General features: G+C 36.8%; 1 protein-coding gene across 1 annotated transcript in view; it reads left to right on the plus strand.

Moving 5' to 3' along the window:
* Nucleotides 1-21,134, plus strand: part of PDHX (pyruvate dehydrogenase complex component X) — a 65,368-nt gene that overhangs the window by 15,269 nt on the left and 28,965 nt on the right. Inside the window, exons 2-4 of the mRNA XM_035012554.1 lie at nucleotides 2,012-2,092; nucleotides 14,384-14,484; nucleotides 20,267-20,466. Coding sequence (XP_034868445.1) covers nucleotides 2,012-2,092; nucleotides 14,384-14,484; nucleotides 20,267-20,466 — 382 coding nt within the window. The remainder of the gene's footprint in view (nucleotides 1-2,011; nucleotides 2,093-14,383; nucleotides 14,485-20,266; nucleotides 20,467-21,134) is intronic.

Here is a 21,134-nt window from a genome sequence, read left to right on the forward strand (position 1 = left end):
GGTACCCATTGAGAGAGAGGCAAAAAAGTCAGATGGGGATCCAAGTCACAGTTTCAGTGTGGTGGTTTTGTTGGATTAGAGGATGTGACTTAGATCTGTGGCCTTCTACGTTTGGGCTTCCCAGCATAACCCCATATTTAGACTTTGGGCTTTTGTTTGAGGAGAATTCATGTATATAAAGCAAACACACATACCTTAATTGTTTCCTCACGCCCAGTGGGCCCTGATGGCAGGAACAGAGGTAGGCCTGCTATCTATCCGCCTTTGAAAGGCAGATCCACTTAGGACTTGCACAAGAAAGAGCTGAAAGGAAAATGCAAGTTCCTTAAGGCAGGCAATTCTTTTTTTTTTTTTTTTTAAGATTTTATTTATTTACTTAGAGTAAGAGAGCACGCTAGAGAGAGAGAGAGAGGGAGGGGGCGCCCGCACGAGTGGGGGGGAGGGGCTAAGGCAGAGGAGGGGCAGAGGCAGAGGGAGAAGCAGACTCCCCGCTGAGCCGGGATTCCCAGGACCCTGGGATCATGACCTGAGCTGAAGGCAGACACTTAACCGACTGAGTCACCCCGGTGCCTCGAGACAGGCAATTCTTTTTTTTTTTTGAGATTTTATCTATTTATTTGTCAGAGAGAGCACAAGCAGGGGGAGCGGCAGGCAGAGGAAGAAACAGGCTTCCCACTGAGCAAGGAGCCTGATGCGGGACTCGATCCCTGGACCCTGGGATCATGATCTGAGGTGAAGGCAGATACTTAACCCAGGCGCCCCTGAGGTAGGCAATTCTTAAGAGAAAATGAGGAAGAGGCTGAGGCAGGTATGCGTGCTTGGTGGAAAGAAGACAGAAGCTTCTCTCCAAATGCTTTGGAGATGAAATTCCTTTACCATGAATGTGTAGGAACTCTCTGCTTGAAGTCACAGTAAATTAGTTGTTTCTCAAAGAAAGTATTTAACATCCTTTAACATTAGTGTTCAGTTCCCTTGCTTTTAACCCTAAAATGTCAATGGAAAAAAAGAAACCCTATCCTGTACTCCTCCACATTTGAAATATATTAGATGTGCTTTATAGTGTTTTGCTTTTTTGGGTCAGAGAGTTGAATAATCTGAGGAGAGAATGGGTTCTGTGGAAGGTTTCAGGGAATGTAATTTCTTACTATGGCTACTGCTAGGAGCTGGTATATGCTATTAACTGCTTTATTAGTATAAACTTTATGTGAATTTAGTGTACAGCTGTGTGCTCTTTGAGTGTGGTCCTGGGCACTGGGCGACTTTTGGGAAAGCACATCTGGACAAATATAGAGAGTGTGTCCTTTTTTGATATATATCCAAGGAGAAAGTAGCTGTGTTTCACTGAGGGGTCACCCTGGTTTGAGTCTACCTTTTTGGATACCTAGTTGAAATGTTGTATGGAACACAATCTGAGATTAATTTAACTATGCAGGTTCATTTGCCTAGTCCTCTTTGACTAGGCGAATCTTTTTCTTTCACGACTACCAGCAAGAACCTTTGGTTCTTGAATAGTGTAATAGTAGAGGAAAATAAAAAATACAATCAATTTCTTAAAGTCTAATCTTGATTACTTTGTTGTAGGTTATCAGAGTCCTAGTTTTTTTTTTTTTCTTTTTTTCTTATTTGTCTTTTCCTTTGGTCATTTTACTTGTAAATATTTTTTTGCAGTGACAAATGTGAAGAAGGTGAAACATAAATCAGGTTTGTTTTTTTTTTTTTTTTAATCTTGCAAGCATCTGGCTTGAAAATACACATGACTGGGGAACTATGAAAAAGGAATTGAAAGTATTCCAAAAAGAGTTTTATTTAAAAAAAAAAATGACAATTCTGTGTTTCCATACTGTTTACTGGACACTTAGTTGACCACTTGGGAGTCTTTCAGATTTTGGAATATTTTCTTTCCCAAATTGAATTTGATTTTAACGTATTTGAACTTTCTATTGACACCTCATGAGGTGCTTTTTTTGTGTGTGTGTGTGTGTGTGGCTGATCTTTCCTTTTTCATTTTCAGCTGATCCCATTAAGATACTGATGCCATCACTGTCTCCTACGATGGAAGAAGGAAACATTGTGAAATGGCTGAAAAAGGAAGGTGAGCAAGTACACTACTAATACCTTGTGTTATTTCATCGTTTGGGGGTCTTTTCCAATCAGCTGCATTACACAGCACATGAAATAAATCACATCCTCCGCTAGTTAATCTAAGTTTGTTTAAATAAACTTTCCCGTGGTAATGTATAATGTAGCAAAGGTTTTCTGGGTTCAGCCTGTATCTTTTCACAAGCAGAGAATGGTAAAATATTTTGAGGCTTTTTTTTTTTTTTTAGTTTTAGTTTTTATACTTAGCTTTTAGTGTCAACATCATAAATTTGTTGAGCTCCTTAAGTTAATTTGTGGTTTTATGATGATGCTGTCTGTGTGTGTGTGTTTCCTGAGGCTAAGCAAGTTGATTATAAATTTCATTGGCAAGAACAAATAATAATAATAGAGAAAACTCTCAAAAGAAGAGCAGAAGAGAAGGATTCCAGCCCTACTAGATAGTGAAATGTATTATGCCTCTATAATACAGAGGGACAAAGGAACAATTAATGTGGAGGCATCTGGAGAAGGAGACTTTATATTGCTGGTGGCTGCTCTCTTTTCCTTTTCCCCCCCACTCTGGTCGTTGCCACGTGTTGCGGTAGAGTTACCTTCCCCCGTGCAGGTATTGACTAGGGACAGCTTTTTTCGGCACTCGATGTAGCCGTCTTGCCCTGTGCTTTACTCATTCTGCAACATGTTAAACTTTTGTGGAGGAAAGAGGATGAATCACCAGTCCCTATTAGAGATTACAGAGAAATGGACCAGATGAGTTCCCTGTAGCCATTATTACGCTTCAGCTTGAAAAATGGTGAACCAGGTGTTAAAAACAGAAAGAGGGGAGCTTATGGATGACATGGCTTAGAATGCCATATCTGATTCCAGAGACTAGCCCTGGCGAGGACTTGTATGTGACTCAGTGGGCACAGATGTCATCCAGGCAAATGCTGGTATTGAGTGGTCAAGTCTAGTGCTTGTGAAATAACACTGAAGAGTTTAGGCAGTGGGCAGGAATTCAGTCTGACACTTACGCTGTGATTCCAGGGGATAGAGCCATTCATGGTATCACTTTTGCCAGTGATGACAGATACAAGGATTGGGAAGAAGGCTACAAGTATTTACTTCTGAACCGTAGCCAAATGAGCTTGAGAGTTTAGGAGAAGGCCTCAGTTCTTTGAGAGAGACTGAGGTGCTAGGAAAGGCAGCAAGATAGATTACAAAATGGACCTCACAGCAGGAACTTGGGACTATGGATTAGATCAATAGGCAGGTTAGGAGGTGTGGTACAGTGAGGCTATCCAGATGACCATGACTAGTTACCATGTCTGGTTGGAAGCATTACTTAATTCTGTTCCTCTCTGGGGAATATGTCTTGATCTGTCTCCTTTCCCTTTTATGACTAGCATAGTAATTGGAACACACCCAGCAGCACAGTAAGTAGTTGATCAGTAAATATATTGGTGGGGAAGAGTAAGCCAAAAGCAGGAAATATGACAGGGATCTAAGAGAGCTTTGCAGATGAGGTACTGTTTGACCTGGTCCTTGTAGAATACATGGGTTTTGTTTAAAAAAAAAAAAAAAAAGTGTGAAAGGGCATCCTGGATAACATAAACAATTCAGCAAAATCTTGGAAGTGAGATGTCATGACATATATTTTGGCAATTGTAGGTAGTTCAGGCTGCATTAAGGGCATAGTGTGTGTGAGGTCAGATAGGTTATAGGAAGGATCTTGAATACCAGTCATCAGTTTGTCAGTCTATAAGGGTCTTTATCCTGAAACCAAGATGTATCCACACTCACGGTTATTTTATAGGAAGTGGTTTCTGTGTGCTTTCTTGAGCCTTGTTAGTAGCATTACACTGAATGGAGCAAGCCCTGATGGCAATCTGGTATCAAGAGCAAACTATAAGTCATTTAAGTAGCCCCCTTTGCCCACTCACATTTGAAAAGTCAACCCTGAGGACTTTCAGTCACTATGACCATCTAAGCAGTGGGGTAAGGCTTCTGCTCACTACTGGATAGAAAATTATAAAGCAAATTTCTTAATGGTAAGTAGTGCTTAAATACAAGAAAGGGGACTCATCAGATGGTAGCAGCATCTACAGTGGTGAGTAGGAGTTGGAGCCATGTGCCACACGGGGGCCTGAGCTGGAAGAAGAATAAATGAGATTGGGAACAGGTATTTTTGAGGGGAAGAGGAAGGGAGCAGGGGGAGGGGAAATCAAGAAGTTAGGTTTAGGCTTTGATGTGGTAAATTTGAGATGCCTATTAGACATTGAAGCCCAGGTGTTGAATAGACTATCGGTTGTAGGATTTGAAGTTCCTGAGTGAAGTCTGACTCGGAGATAGAAATTTGAGAGTCATCAGTATATGGATGGAATTTAATGCCATATGATAACAGGCAAATTCATTTTTTTGACTTGAGATCTCTATGGAATAAGAATGCCTACTCCCTTGAAAATTTGCTTTCATAGTCCTGTCCTCATGAGGCTTTGAGGTTCACATCTATAGTACTTGCATTTTCTGGGAACCCACAAGCAGAGGTAAAGTGGTTCTGGGCTGATAATCTTCCTGGGTTACCTGGCAGAAGCCATTATTCTGGAAAAACTCAGCCTCTAGTCCAAGCCATATAAGATTCCCAGATAAAGTCCTACTTATGAAGAATTCACAATCTCAAATTTAATAACAAAACAGGTCTAGATCTATAAGAACTTCAGTTAATTGGAATTACTAGATACATAAAACTGTTTGAAATGACTAAACATGTAAGAGAAGGAATTGAAAATCTGAAAAGAGGCAGACACTCTCCAGAAAGTCTAGGCAGATTTGAAAAGGACAAACAGAACTTCTAAGAATGAAATCTTTTATCTCTAAAATTAGAAAACGAAAAACTCAAGGTTGTGTTAAAGTGTAACTGAGCAAAGAATTAGTGAACAGAAGTTCAACCTGAGAAAATTAGTTTGCATGTAGCCGAAAGAGATAAAGCAGTAGAAAATATGAACAAGAAGTTGAGAGATGGGGAATAATACGAAAATCATCCAGTAATCCAACAGCAGGAATTCTAGGAGGAGAAAGAAGAGAGAATGAGAAAAAGGTAATATTCAAGGCAAAAGTGGCAGAGAATTTTCTAGAATTTGAGGAGGACATAGATCACATAAATGAAAGAGCCAGTGCTTCATTAGGAAGCACTCTGAGCAATTGGCTCTGCATGACTGCTGTCTTTTAAAATAATCACCAGTATCTAAGAAAGTTTCACTTTTACAAATATAATCAATTGGAATGTATTTTTAGGTTTCTTTTTCCTGATGAATTACAGAGCTTTGGCTATTTCCACATTCAGTATGACAGAGTGTTGGTGTCATTACATAATGATTCAGACGCAGAACAGCCTTTTAGGGTTATTATAAAAAGATTAAATTTTTTCACATTTTGAGGCAAGTAGATAAGGATTCTTTGGACCACATTTATCTTTCAGACTTCTAGCTCACTGGCAACCTGATAACTTACTCACATCCATTAGAATAGGGAGAGTATGATGGAGAACCAGGAGACATACGGTCTCATCATTCTGTTCTTTTTTCCTTTTCATGACAATGTGCTATTTTCACATAGGACAAGCCAGGATACGCTGTAAGCCCTTGGAGCATGTTTCCCTGAAGGTTGTTCTTAAAATTGTGTTCTGCCAACTGAAGAGAAATGTTCCTTTACTAATATACTATAAATAATTGAGAATAATCTTAATCTTTGGTGCTCAGTAATTCACCATCTTCTTACTTTAAGTTGATCATGTTCATGATTTCATTGTGATCTTTTGAGCATAACTTCTTTTCATTAACATTTATGTACAGTATGCATGTGACTATATGTCTAAGTATGTCTGGGGCTTGATACATTTATGATAACTTGGTTCAGTCATTCTATATTAAAAACATTTCAATTCTTGCATCAAACCTTATGTATACCATTTTGTCCAGCTGTCTCCTGCAGCTTTTTTAAAACTGTGTTTTAAAAAAAATTGATCTTGAGATTTTTTAATGCATGGTCATTGTTATTTGAAACAATGAGTTTAGACCTTCAGATGTTCAGAGGATTGAATTTTTGTTCATAAAAAAGAACAGTGTTATATCTAATTATAAATTTAGTTTATTTTTAAGGCTAACGATCTTAAAACCTTTAATGGATAGCAGTTCGGTCTTACAAACTTTTAACGATTTCTTGAAAATCGGAGACTCTGTAATTCACAACTGTTATTACTAATGCTTTGGGGGGGTGTTGGGGGGCGTGTTTTAAGCAAAGGTGATAAAGGTGCAGTGAAAGGAACTCTGGCCTGGAAATCACAGTTTGTCTTTTGGGGTTCCCACTCTGCCATGAAATATCTGGGGGTGAGTTGAACTAGTTAAAATCTAAGGTATATTCCTGGCTTTAGAATTCTATGGTAACTCAATTTTGTTTTGTTTTGTTGGAGTCTCGGAAATATGCAATAATATATACATTTCTTCCCATCCTTGTTGATCTAATGATTGTTAACAAAGCAGCTTTATAATGAATAGTACAATACTTAATTTCAGTCTGGGATTAAGTAAGGAGTATGCATTGTAAAATTGGTGGAGAAGACACTTCAAAAGTGATAGGTAACATGTACAATGTCAGAATCTCTTGAAAGGTGAGCTGAACTGTAATTTCACATCTTTTTTACAAGTTTGTTATTTGGAGAGAAAAATGTGCTTCAGATATTTTCAGTTTAATGAACATGGATATAGCTTATTTTTTCATCAATTGAAATCAAATCTGTTAAAATAACAAAGGGAAGAAAATATTCTTGTTTCCCCGCTTTTGTGAGAGAATATTTGAGGGTATGAAAAACACTGTTTTCTCTCTGAGATATTTTAGAGCATACCATGAAATGCTGGAAGAGAAGTTGGTTGAGGTAGTCCCGCAAAGGACTTACTGAGTGTGTGGAACTTCATCAGTGATGTTTGCTGCTGCCACTCTTGATGTTCTCCCCCAGAGACTGCACTTGATGTGGACGTTCCTTCTGTCATGTGACTGGGAACCGCCACTATCTCAAATAGCTTCTGTACAAGTCTTTAGACTAGATCTCATTAATGTGGATTATAGAGGTCTGAAGTAAAACTGTTCGGAAGGAGTTCATCACTGTTGGAAGTGTTATCACGAGGTGCTGTTGTGGAGTCCCATGGGTCTCTGGATTCTGCTGAAGAAGAGCTCCCGATGCCTGTTGTTATTTCTGGGGATTTGTATCCATGTTTGTGGTGCTAAAATGGAAAACTTTTGAAACACGCATTTCATAAATAGCTTCACCATTTTTTTCAGTCTATTACTGTTTTAGCAGCTTTATTGAGGTACAGTTTACATACCATAGATTTTGCTGATTTTAAGTGCACAATTCCATGATTTTTAGTTAAGTAGAAGAGTTGTGCGACATCACCAAAATCCAGTTTCAGAACATTTCTGTCACCTAGAAGATCCCGGGTGCCTGACTGCAGTCACTTCTTTCTCCCATCCCTAGTGTGATCTGCTTCTGGCTCTAAAATTTTGCCTTTCCTGGGCATTTCGTATAATAGAGTCCTATAATGTGTTGTCTTTTGTGACTGGCTTCTACCATTTAGCATGCTGTTGAGGTTCATCCATGTTGTAGCCTGTATCAGCAATGCCTTCCTTTCGTTGCTGAACAACACTGCATCTATGCTTTTTACATTTATTGTTCGTATTTCTTATCATGTTAGGATTTTAGAATTGGCGGGTGCAATTACTGATTGCCATTTTATTTAATAGAACTTTCTGTGGTGATGGAAATGTTCTGTGTCTGCCCTGCCCCATATAGTGGGTGACCCCAAGCCGCATGTGTGTTGAGCACTTGAAAGGCAACATAATAAGATGTTAGGGGCCAGAAGGATGTAAGGGAGGTTAACTTGGCCCAGCCATTTCCTTCTCAAACTGCTACTCCTGCCTTTAGTTAGCTCTCAGGTCAGGACCTCAGATGGCCAAGGAGCACAGTTGCTGGGGGTCTTTGGTCATGCAAATAATATTTTTTATTTGTGTAATGAGGTGAAAAGGGTTGACAAACACTGACTAGGGGCCCCTCCTCTGTCTTCCCACACTGCTGTAAGCCCTCATTGGGTGGGAAGGCCGTGGCCTGCTTGTTTGTACTCTTCAGTTACGTTAAGAACTTCTTGAAGCAGGTCTGTCTGATTTTATTTTATTTTTTTTTTACCATACTGCCTTGTACAATGTCATTTACGTACTTAACTAGTATTTGTTGTGTAAACAATTGAATTATTTTTCTCAAATCATAGCTGTCATTATGCTCCAATTTAGCACTAAGAAGAGGTTTTTTTCTTTAATGTTCTTGGTCTTACAGATAAAAGCTAGCTCTCCCCCACCACTACCACCATATACACCTTTTATATAAAGACTTTTATTCTTAACTTTTGCCAGGACAAAATTATTTTGTTAAAGTCACAGGATGTATTTACTTCATAAACATGACCGTTGTGTTTGATCAAGACTATACTTCATACCCAGAATTTAAAAAGAGAAAGGGAAGCCTCTGTAACTCCAGGCCTCAGCTCCGACAGCCGCCCATCTGGACAAAGGAACCAACGATGATGCTGGCTTCGGTGCTGGGGAGCGGCCCCCGGGCGGGCCTCTGCTCTGGCCCCTCCTGGGGCCCGCACTCTCGCTCCGGGCCCGCTCCACCTCGGCTGCTGACATGCACCACGAGGAGATGGGGCAGGGACGCTACAAAGCTGCCGTCTTCTGCAACACGGGCAGCTGAGGGTCTGTCACCCCCCGCCATCCATGATGCTCTGTCCTGGCTTTTCATTTTCAGCCTTCTCCTTTGGACTACAAACTCTTCTTGTTGTGCTTGTAACCAGTGCTTAGTAGAATGCCTTATATATTAATGTATACTAATTGTTGAATGATCTGTTTGAAGTGAGAGTATGGGATAGGGAGTGAGAATGAGTCCTGGTTCTTAATGGTTCTCAATAACATACCTAATGTTTTTATCTAAAGATGTTGTGAAGTGTTTGAAGATGTATATGAAGAGTTAACCTAACATTTCCAGTTCCATGATCTTTTTTTTTTTTTAACACCTGTGCATTCAAAACCTAAGTAATTTGGTCAAGATTACTTGTGTCAGAGCTTGGAATCAAACCTGTGTCTGAGTTCTAATACTCTGTTTCACAGCTTTTCTCAATTATAGCACTAACTTGTTAATTAATCAAAGCTAAAACTGAGGATATTTAGAATCATCATGGCTTATTATTAGTCTCAAAATTTTCTTTTGGTGTTTACATTATGTTTGATTATTGATAGCTAGTACCTTAGTTTCATAAAATTAGGGGTAATGTGCCCTTATATAATAATGCGATGTTTTAAACTGCTATGGTTTCTGGGGAAATTTCACTGTGTAATGGATTGATCCTTCTCTAGGTTTCTTTCCATTCTCTCTCTCGGCATCCTCATATAGCAAATATATATGTCTGTGTTATGTGAGTAGGTGTACATATAATTAAAACACCATAAAAAGGAAATAGGCTGCCCGAGATATTAACTGTTAGAAGCATGCTACAAATCAAATGTTAGAACCAAACGAAATATAATGATAGTTTGATGTAAACCTTATGATGACATGAGGATTTGTGAAATTACTATAGTTTTTTTCCCTCAAGCGTTTTCAGCGCAAACTCATTATGTGTGAAGCACTAGCTGGAGTCCAGGGTAATGAGGTAGAATGTAAAACACTTAAGATGTGTCCTGTTCCTGTTGTGAAGAAGCTCACAGCCTGGTAAATAGAGGAAAACCCAATTGAAAAAAAAAACAAATAACAGTAGCTACCTAACATTTTAGAATGCAATTTGTGATTCATTTCAAATTAATTACAACTGTTGTAGGAATTCAGGAATAGGAACAAAGTCATCTAGATTGATCGATGGCTGTCTATGGTTTGTTTTTTTGTGGGGTTTTATTTTTTTATCTATGGTTCTTAAAGGGTGTTTGGAATTTGTGGTAGGTGGACACAAGTGATAAAACGTCATCTTACTTTTTTCTTTCTTTTTAAATTTCTTATTGTTATGTTAATCACCATACATTACATCGTTCGTTTTTGATGTAGTGTTCCATGATTCATTGTTTGTGTATAACACCCAGTGCTCCATGCAATACGTGCCCTCTTTAATACCCATCACCAGGCTAACCCATCCTCCCACCCCCCCTCCCCTCTAGAACCCTCAGTTTGTTTTTCAGAGTCCATCATCTCTCATGGTTCATCTTCCCCTCTGATTCTCCCCCTTCATTCTTCCCCTCCTGCTATCTTCTTCTTCTTTTTTTTTTTTTTTTAACATATATTGTATTATTTGTTTCAGGAATACAGATCTGTGAATTTTACTTTTTTCTTATGGGCAGAATTTCTAGGTGTCTAGAAGTATTGCTAGGTGGCCTAGTTCAATTGTTTTTTCCATGGTTACAGAGAAACATAAGGGTGTGATTTTTTTTTTTTTCCTTTTGAAATACACTCTTTTTTTTTTCTTTTTTTTGAAATACACTCTATTTTAACTATGAAAACATCTGCCATTATAAAGAAGTATGTAAGATGATATAATCTGCTTTCTCTGTGGGACGTACAAGGTTCCTTTTGGGTCTGATTTCTGCTTACCTCACCAGCCTAATCTCTCATTGCTTCTCTCAGGTACTATTACCCAGCTCCTCCAAAGTTTCCTGTTCTCTTTTGCCTCCTGGGCTTTGGGTATGTTGTGCCTTCTGCTTGGATCACTGCTTCTTTACCTGATTGTCTTCTCGTCTTTTCAGGCTCAGATTATATATATGTATAAATAGTATGTATATAATATACATAATTATGTAAATATATATATTCTTTTTTTAGGAAGCCTTTCACCTTGCAAAAACTAAATTAGATACCCCTCCTGAATGTTCCTATGGCATCCTAACTTCACCCGATCCCACCATAATTTCCAGTTAATTGTCACTAGGTAGAAAGCAAGCTTCTTGAAGTTAGAATGTTAACTTCCCTTCCCACCCCCCCCCCCCACCCCCGCTGTATCCTCAGTACCTTAAAGCATTTTTAATAAATATTTGTTGAGTAGAAAAATCTCTTCAGGGTTAGTTAGGCCAACAGTCACCTTTTAGGTGTTTCATAAATATCATCTAACAGATAATGTTGATTTCATTAAAATAGTTTATATTGACAGTTCCAGACTGTTTTAACCAAAGATAATATAACCATCTATGTGACCATCTTGGTATACAGGGAAGTAGTTTCTGTACAGTAAACTTCCAGAGCATATTTATTGTAGTGTTTTAGATTTTCCTTCATGTTCTTTTATTGAGTGTGCCTATGAAAACTGCAGTACCAGCTATTTTTGGTATATGTGTGAGGGAGTGTATTTGTATGTTACATGCTTTTCTATACTTGTATTTTTATTCTGGTTTTGTTTTAGGTCTGTCTCTTGTAAGCCACATTTATCCAGATTTTATTTTTTTGTAATCATTTTGATAATTTCTGCTTTTAGTAGGTTGTTTTAATCCGTTTATTACAATTACTGATACATTTGGACTTATTTCTACAATTTCGGTGTGTTTTTTATTTTTTTCTTTTCATGTGTCTTCAGGTGGGTGATAGTTTTTATTTAATGTTTCCTCTGCTTTGCAGAATGCTGTAGATAATATTTCTATTTTGGGGGGTGTACATCATTAATTATTTTGGATACATATTTAATTAAATTTTGCCAATAAAATCTAGAGTTATTTAGCATTTTTTTCTGCCTATTTATATCAAAGTTCTTTTAATGCTTTAACTATCAACTAAACATTTCCTTATCCAGCTTATTTTTTTTTAGAGTTTGAGTTTTGCATTTTTTAAACCCTCAGAAATTAGCTTTTAAATGATTCATAGTTACCATTCTATCAGTTTCTGTAGTAACTTGTTTCATGTAGTCCATGGGTCCCCTCCTGTGTCCATTTTTCTTCTTGATGAACTGCATTTTTTAATAGCTCATCGATAGGTGGTAAATTTTCTTAGCCTTTTATGTGTAAAGAATCTTTTTTTTATGAAAGGGAAGGTGGGAAGGGCAGATGAAGAGAGAGAGAGAGAGAATATATTAAGCAGGCTCCACACCCAGAGCAGAGCCCGACACGGGGCTCGATTTCACAGCCCACAACCCTGAGATCGTTACCTGAGCCGAAATCAAGAGTCAGACACCTAACTGACTGAGCCACCCAGGTGCCCCCCCTTTCCTTTATTCTAGAATGATGGTTTGGTTACATATAAAATTCTAGACAGTTACTTTTCCTCAGCTTTTCGAAGATACTATTCCATTGTCTTCTGACCTTTATTACAGCTTCTGAGAAGTATGCTTTCTGTCATTCCATTGATGTAATCTGGTTTATTTTCCTCTGATAGGTTTTAAGATTGTTTTTATTGTATGGAATTTCACTACAGTGTATCTAATGTGAATTCATACAGTCTAATACTTTTTTTCTGCTTATTTTTTTTTTTTAGTGAAGTATAAATTGAAGAAAGTGTAAGCTCAATTAATTTTTACATACACATATAACCAGGTTACCACCACCTAGTCAAGATTCATAATTCATATTTCCAGCGAGCTACAAGGCTCCCGGTGCCCCTTCCTAGTCAATACATCATAGGTTACAATTATCTAACTTCATTCAGAGCTCTTTCATGTTGAGGATATGTATTTCTTTTCCACTGTAGACAATTCTCAGCATGTATCTTTTCATGTATTGCTTTTCAACTATTCCCTCCAGTCTTCCCTTGGAAAATCTATTAGATAAGCATTGCAGCCTCAATCTGTGTCTCTTACTGCTTTCTTCTATTTTTAATCTTTTTTTTCTGCCTGTAGTAAGTTCCAGGGAGTTCCTTAATGCTGCCTTTATAATTCACTTTACTATGTCTAGTCTAGAATACATCCCAATGATTGTTTCTTTTTATTTCAATGACTATTTTTCATTTCCAAGATTTCTAATTAGGTTTTCCTTCCTATGTGATGTCATTTTGTTTCATTTCTGTACATTGTTTTTTATCTCTTGTTCTTGTGATGGATCTTTTACCTTCATTTATGTTTCTGAACATCCTCAAAATACTTACTTAAAAATCTCTGGCAGGTTGCACTAAATGAATTTCATCTGAAATAAGTTTGTTTCCATTATTGGTTTTGTGGTTTTCTTTCTTAGCATTAAATTTCTTCAAATGTTTTGGAACTTTGTTTGTTTGTTTGTTTATTTATTTATTTAAAAAAGGCTTTTTGTTTGTGTTTCAGTGTCTTCCCACCTGCCCTCCACTTTCCCTTTCCCCACCCCCAGTCTAGGGATTTTGCTATTGATATTGCAAATAGATGCGGTAATGGAGCCAGAGGGTGGCTTGGCTCAGATCCTGGTACTGAGGTAGTGTTTTTGTTCCCTACCTTCCTAGACCTACAGTTCTGGTAAAAGCCATAGTCCTAGTCAGCAGGTCTTGATTGCCCCCTTTATTGGCCTTCTGTTATGACTAGAGTCACTGACCCAGCCCTAGCTTTAAGGGGAGATTCTGATTTGCATCCCTGTCTGCAGCAAATCACTTTTAGTTCTCTTTATTCCAAAGGAAACCACTGCATTCTCCCTGCTAACCTCCTCCCACTCCACCTGTTTCTAGGTTCAGAAACAGCAAGTCAGATCTTGCTCAACATTTTTGAGTTTCCATATTGTTTCTGTTGCACAGAAATGTTTCTTATTTGACCTCAGTTGTGTCTTTGACATTGTCTCTTTTTGTTTAATATGCTTTATTTATTTATGCTCTGCAGTGCCAACAGGGTTTCTGAATTTATGCTACAATGTTAACCAAGAAGTGCTATTAATTGTAAAACTTTTCTCCTCATGGAATAATAGTCAAAACATAATAAAAAAGAAAGGAATAGATCTGGAATTGATTTGTTTGGAAGAGAATATGCATTCATTGCTATTGTTTCTAGAGTGTGATCTCATTATATCTGTTCAATAATCTTTTGTAATTGTTGTTTTTATTATAACAAATGTAGTTTATGTCCATTATAGAGCTTTTGGAAAATACAACAAACCATACATAATATACACACATGCAAACACACACTCACATACACAATGAAAATTACTTGTAATTCCACAGCCCAGAGCTAGGTACTGAATATCTTGGTATTCATTATTCATGTTTTATACACTTAAACACACACTCAAACCCACATACTAACATTCATATTTTAAAAAACCAAACAAACCCAGTCTTGTTTTATAGGTGAAGCTGTGAGTGCTGGAGATGCCTTATGTGAAATAGAGACTGATAAAGCTGTGGTTACCTTAGATGCAAGTGATGATGGCATCTTGGCCAAAATAGTGGTAAGTGTTTATTTTGATTGTCTTCAACGGGATGAAGATCTCTTAAATGTGAAGTTCTTTGAATTAAAGTCACCTTTTATTTTTACCACTGTATTTATAATGTCATGTTATCTGTATCTACATAATATATTTTTATTATTTTTTATTGTATTTATTTATTTATTTTTAAAGACTTTATTTGAGAGAGAGAGAAAGAGAAAGCACAAGCAGGGGGAGGGACAGAGGGGGAGAGAGAATCTCAGGCAGATTCCATGCTGAGCATGGAACCCAACCTGGGGCTAGATCTTACGAACCTGAGATCATGACCTGAGCCAAAACCAAGAGTCAGATGCTTAACCCACTGAGGCACTCAGGCACCCTGTGATTGGCAAATTCTTTAACCTCTATGGGCCTTTTCCTTCATAATAAAGTAGAGATAATAATAATATCTACACCATGGAGCAGTAGTAGAGATTGAGATAATACATACATACTCATTAAGGCTTGTCACCCACCAAGCATCAGGAAATATTGCTACTCTAATTATTATTATAATTACTCACTCAGCTCTTGGTGACCATTAGCCCCTATGTCAATCTATATGTTTATCTAATAATTTGTATTGGTTGTTTGCAACTGAACAATAAGTATCCATTCATGCCTCTGTAGTTTGATTTGTACAGAGACGCTGCATATCTGTTATAGTCCATTGTTGATACGTTTTTAATTCTGAGATGCCAGCTCACCTCTGTTTTGGGAATGGATAACAACACCTTTCTTTGTACATTTTATCCAAAGACCACAATTTGGAATGTTATAATCTAATTAGATGTAGATCTATACACAGTTTTTCACTCGTGTTTCTTACTGAAAAATCCTTTTCCCTTTTTTCATCATTCATATGCAAACAAATCTCCATGTTTTTTACATTCTAATTATCAAACTTCCTTTACTTGTCATCTACATTATTAATAGCCATGTTAAAACACCGTGTTGAAAATACTTCTTGGAGGAAATATGAATGGAAAGCTAAAATTTCTATACCTTCATAACAAGGAAAATGTAATTATTCTCACCAAAAATAGTTTCTTCAACTAGTTTGTGCAGCATTTTGAAAAAGGAAAAGATTGTTTGAATCACCATATGTAATAAACCCAGCTACGTTTTATTGTGTATGCTTTTGGCAAGCTGTGTTCTTGGCCCTAGCTCTGGATTGTTTGACTATGAAAGTCTCCCAGAATTGATAGCTTTTCCCACTTAGCTGCTTCGTAATGCATTTCAAATTGCTAACAGTGTTATAGGTCAGTAGTGCCTATTCATCTGGCCCCTAATGCTCTGAAAAGCTAGGGGGCTGAGGGGGAGATATGATTAATAAGGGCTTTAGCAGCACAAATGGTTACTTCCTTGCCAAAGAAAAGATTGTATGTGTATTTTAGGGCTTTATGGCTTTATTATTATTCCACATGCGTTTTGAATAATAGGAATGGGAGTCTATTCATGTCACAATGTAACAGTTTTATGGAGGAAAAAAATCAGGGTGATATTAGGTGACATCACTGGGGTGTTTTAGTCTTTCACCCCTCCCCACTCTCAGCTCTCTCCATTCCATGCAGGTTACACCTTTGTCTTTCATTGTGGAATAATTCTCATATGAGCACACATAATAAACTGATTTTAATAAGAATACTTATCCGAGATCTTTACTTTCAGAATCAAGGAGGTGGAGATTGATCTTATTAAAAGGCAAGTGATGATATAAAGCTCTAGTTTTTAGCTTGTGCACATTTTTGAAACCATTAGAAATTATTACCTATCTTGCTCTTCATGGAGATTTGTTTGCATAGTCTTGGAAAGGTTTTTGTATTCTTCCTCTCCCCCTGCCCAATTTCATATCTCTTTGTTCTCATTCGTAATTTTTGCATCTGATTTCCATTTTATATAAAATAATACTTATTATATTTCAGTTAGAACCAGAAAAAAGCTTAGAAGTTTTTAATAATGTTAAAGAATAATTGCTGTCAGTGTAGATAATTTTATGATCCATTTCCAGTTTAGTTCAGTTAATGAGAAAATTGTTAAATTCTTATTTAATCACTAGTAAATTGTACAGAAAACCTTAAATTTTTACTCAGGTATTAGTTCATAAGCTTAGTCTTAAATTTATTCAGCAAATTGGACAGCAGGCATTTTAAATGATGTTAATAAAGTAGACTATTAGGATGACATATTTGGGGGTTTTGTTTTGTTTTGTCTTTAGAGGGGGAAGGGGAAGGGCAGATGGAAAGGGAGAGAGAGAATCTTAAGCAGGCTCCATGCCCAGTGTGGAGCCCAGTGTGGGGCTCTGTCTCACAACCCTGAGCTCAAGAGCTGAGCCAAAATCAAGAGTCAGATGCGTAACTGATTGAGCCACCCAGGCGCCCCTATTTGGAGAATTTATTAAAGATTGTCTGGTTTGGCTTCTAACATTTTAGGGTTACTATATGATTTGTTACAAACCAGGATACTTTAGAGGGTGAAAAGGGTGTAGGATATTAAGATTATTTAAACTTACATAAATTTTTGACATTTTAATTTATTGACTGCAAAACATTCATTGATAGATTTTTATTATATTGGTAGACCATTATTTTTCAAAATAATTTTCAAGACTAGAATTCTTTCTGAAAACTAAAATCCATGGATATTAATGCAAAATTTTAAAAAATACTTCCTTTAGGGGCACCTGGCTGGCTGAGTTGGTGGAGCATGCGACTCTTGATCTCTGGGTCGTGAGTTCAAGCCCCATTTTGGGAGAGCTTACTTAAAAAAGAAGAAAATGCTTCCTTTTGTTGATACTCCTAAAATTAAAAAATAACAAAGAATAATTATTTTTGGTACTAGTCATGTTCTTCAATCAATTTCTTAGCTGTATCTTACTCTAATACTGTGTCACTAGTGTTTCTCTAAAGAATGTATTCTTTTCTTTTTCAAGAATGTGTATTTTTTCAATATGATTTTATTGTTAGGTCCCTTTCCCCCCTTATTTTTCATTAAATTGCCTGAGTCACCTTCAAAGATGCATTTCACTGTTCCCAAGTTTATGGTTGAAATTTGACGTTGTGAGACCTTCAATTGATTCCTCTCTGTAGACTATAACATTTTTAATTGAGAAAATAACCCTCAAAGCTCAGAGCAAATTGACTAAATGGGAGATATTCTCAGTTCTAATATTTTCATGTTGAAATGGGTAAATGACGCATTAAAATGGTAAATGAGTCTGTGTTCCCTGTGAATTAAAAGCTAAATGAATTATAACCCAGTCTATATCTTCTCCCCTTTAAGCTTGTTTTTTAAAGTAGGAGCATGATCTTGAACTGCTGTATGATCATTTTGGTCCTGTGAATGCAGTTTACAGATTTGGTACTTGGTGTGCTGAATGCTATCTGTAATGTCAGACTGGATTTGAATCTTGGCTGGATACCTCCTGGTCTTATGATCTTGAGCAAGTCCTTCAACCTTTCTGTGCTTCAGTTTCCTTAACTGTACTTGAATAATAATAGCACTTACCTCCTAAGGTTGTTAGGAGAATTAAATGAGTTGACATAGTGCTAGAACAGTGCCTGGCACTTGACTGCCAAACTGTTAGTCAAGGACTTAATGAGTGTTTTTTCTCCCCCTCTGCATTTTTAACTTGTCATTGATTTGTTTTCAGCTTCAGTGTTTCTTATGTATCTTCCTTTCAGACCAAAGTTAATTTGCATATAAGTTAAAATGTTTATCTTAAAGAATATAGACAGTTTCAAACCGTTCAATGGTTGAAACCATGATAGAAAAGTTTTACTAAGTTTTCTTTTTTTTTTTTTTTTAGATATCTTGTCTTAGAGGCTTTATTAACATATAACGTATTATATTTTACTAAGCTTTCAAACCCAATCAGTCATGTGACTCTGCTCCTCTCCATTAACCGCCGTGCGCGCTCCTTCTGTGTCAGCAGCTTTCACACTGTTTAACTCTTACAGAAGAAACTATTTAACTTACTGATTATTTTTTAACATCACAATCAAAACAGAGTTTTTACCAGCACCTTTAATGGAGTGAATCCCCTCAAACTATTTCTCTGTTGGGAGTTTCTGCTGTACAGATTTTGTCTCTCGACTTCAGCATCTCACATCCTCCGGGGCGCTGGTGAGCTTAGGTGGGCAGTCTTTAGCACATTTGCAGGTGATTCATGTCAGCCTATGGGAATGTCTCTTGTAAAGAAAGAGGCTCTATCCTAGGGGTCTGTGCCTTGAGATGGAGTTCAGCCCGTGCATGGGTGTCTGGAGAAATAGGTGCCACAGGTTTCCCATTTGTTGTCCCATGTTGCTGTCTACTCCCCAGTTCCGCCAGCCTCATGCTGGGCCTTTAGGTGCCACTTTCCAACCCTTACCAGTGGACATTCTGAAGGTCCACTCTTGATCCATGTTGAGTGTTGTTTTTTTTTTTAAACAAAATTTTTATTTAAAATAATATTAACTCATCTTTTTGACATAATAGTAAAAAAAAATGAGTAGTACATAGAACTAAAACTTTTTAGGATGTGACAAACAGCTAAACAAATTGTTCTTGGGCTGTTTAGTTTTTTTTCACAGCTTGTAATTCATTACATGTCCTTATATTCTGTACTCATTTCTTATATATATATTTTGCTTCACTGAAGCATTATTTCTGTTCTTCTCCATCAGTAATTAGTAAACTTACAAAGCTTCCTAATTACCATGACTTATGCCTTATTTATTTTTAGAATAGTGCACATACTAATAAGCATCAAATTTAATGTTAATCAGAAATGTCAAGTCCATTTTAGGAGTTATGTTCTTACTTACAGTTACTATATTAGTGAACATCCTACAGCCTCTCATTCTATTATTCATTAAATTACATCTGTAATGAACTTTATTTAATGTAATTGAAAGAGAATAATAAAAATTTTAAAGGAATGACATTTTCTTCCAGTACTGAATTTAAAAACATTGTCATCTGAAGGTCCCCTAGGGACTTCTCTTACTAAGTAAATAAAAATCAGCCCTTTCTTTAAAAGCTAATGCTGCTGAAATATTTGAAATACGTATGTTTGTTTTTTTAAACTTCAATCTTATTTATCCTTTTAATTGGCATTATCTATGAAAGATTGATTAGCTGAGACACCACCGTGTCTCTGATGTACTTACAAAAATTCATGGGGTTTTATTTCTCAGGTTTTGTAAATAGATACATATGGAAAAATTAAGTATAGGGAAAGACAGAAACCAACATTAACCAGAGTAGTTAACCAATTCTGTTTATATGATGGGATATACTTTTTTCCAGAGACTAAATTTACTGAATACATTTTACATTAAATTAATGTTAGTAATAGGACTAATTTAGGATACTTAATTCATTGTGAGCTCTTGGAATTTCTAAGCTATTATAACAAGAAACTATCTGGGAAAGACAAATAGTTGAAGTAAACCAGTCTCCTGTTTTTGATTTGTACTGATTGACATCAAAAGGAAGATGGTAATGATTGCTCTTATATATTTGGAAGCTGTCAGAGGAGAATTTCTAGATTTTTTTTTCAGGATATAGCATTAATAACTGGGATGGGAAGAGTGGTGAAGGAAGGTATACGTGGGGGAAGGTAAGAAAGGACGGTGGTGGGTAGAAGGAGGAGGCAGGCTGACTTGGAAGCAGATTTTAGCTCAAATTAAGAGATCTTTCTAATCAGTACAGAATTATTTAAACTACTTCATATGGTCACGAGCCTTTCCATCTCTGCAATTATTTTCTTTTTAAAATACAGGTTGAAGAAGGATCTAAAAATATACAACTAGGTTCACTAATTGGTTTGCTAGTTGAAGAAGGAGAAGATTGGAAACATGTTGAAATCCCCAAAGATGTAGGTCCTCCATCACCAGCTTCAAAACCATCAGTGCCTTGTCCCCCACCCGAACCACAAATTTCTCCTGCTGTCAAAAAGGAACACACATTGGGAAAACTGCAGTGAGTATGCTTATTTGGATGCTGATGTTAAAAAGAAAAAAAGAAGTTACAGCAGCTTTTAGGATATTTCAGTCATTATATTTAAAACATCTTTGCACCTTATGTAGGAAGTGGCTGATATTCCCTTTTTTTCTTAGGTGACTGAGGCCTAGGAATGATTCTTTTACTGTCATTGTTCATTCAACAAACAAACAGTTATTGAATACGTGTCATGTTCCAGGTAGTATGAAAGCCCTGCTCACCCGGTGGAGAGCAAAGCAAGTAGTCTTTGTCCACGTTGAACTTGAAGTAGGTTTTAGGATTACAGGATGGAATTCAATATACCAGACTTCATATCATGTTTCTGTCCATGGAATTCTAGTTACCGTAATGTGAATTCCAGTTTTAAATGTACAACTGACATAAAATGGAATTACCATCTTAACATGCATTCCTTTACAACTATATTGCATTTGAGTGTCCGACACAGACTAGAGCTCAATTTTGTCCCTATATAACACCGATACTTAGTAAACACCATTTCACTTCAGCCTTACATAGCTTTAATTGATGGATTCTGAAAATTTTAACAAGTTCATTTATTTAACATTCTCTATAATTATACAAAATTACTTTTTCTTTATAAGAAAAACTTCTTCATTGAGAAAGGTCCTCTTAAGAACCACTTT

Source organism: Mirounga leonina, unplaced genomic scaffold, assembly GCF_011800145.1.
Source record: "Mirounga leonina isolate KUSES-001 unplaced genomic scaffold, KU_Mleo_1.0 Mir_166, whole genome shotgun sequence".
NCBI lineage: Eukaryota > Metazoa > Chordata > Mammalia > Carnivora > Phocidae > Mirounga > Mirounga leonina.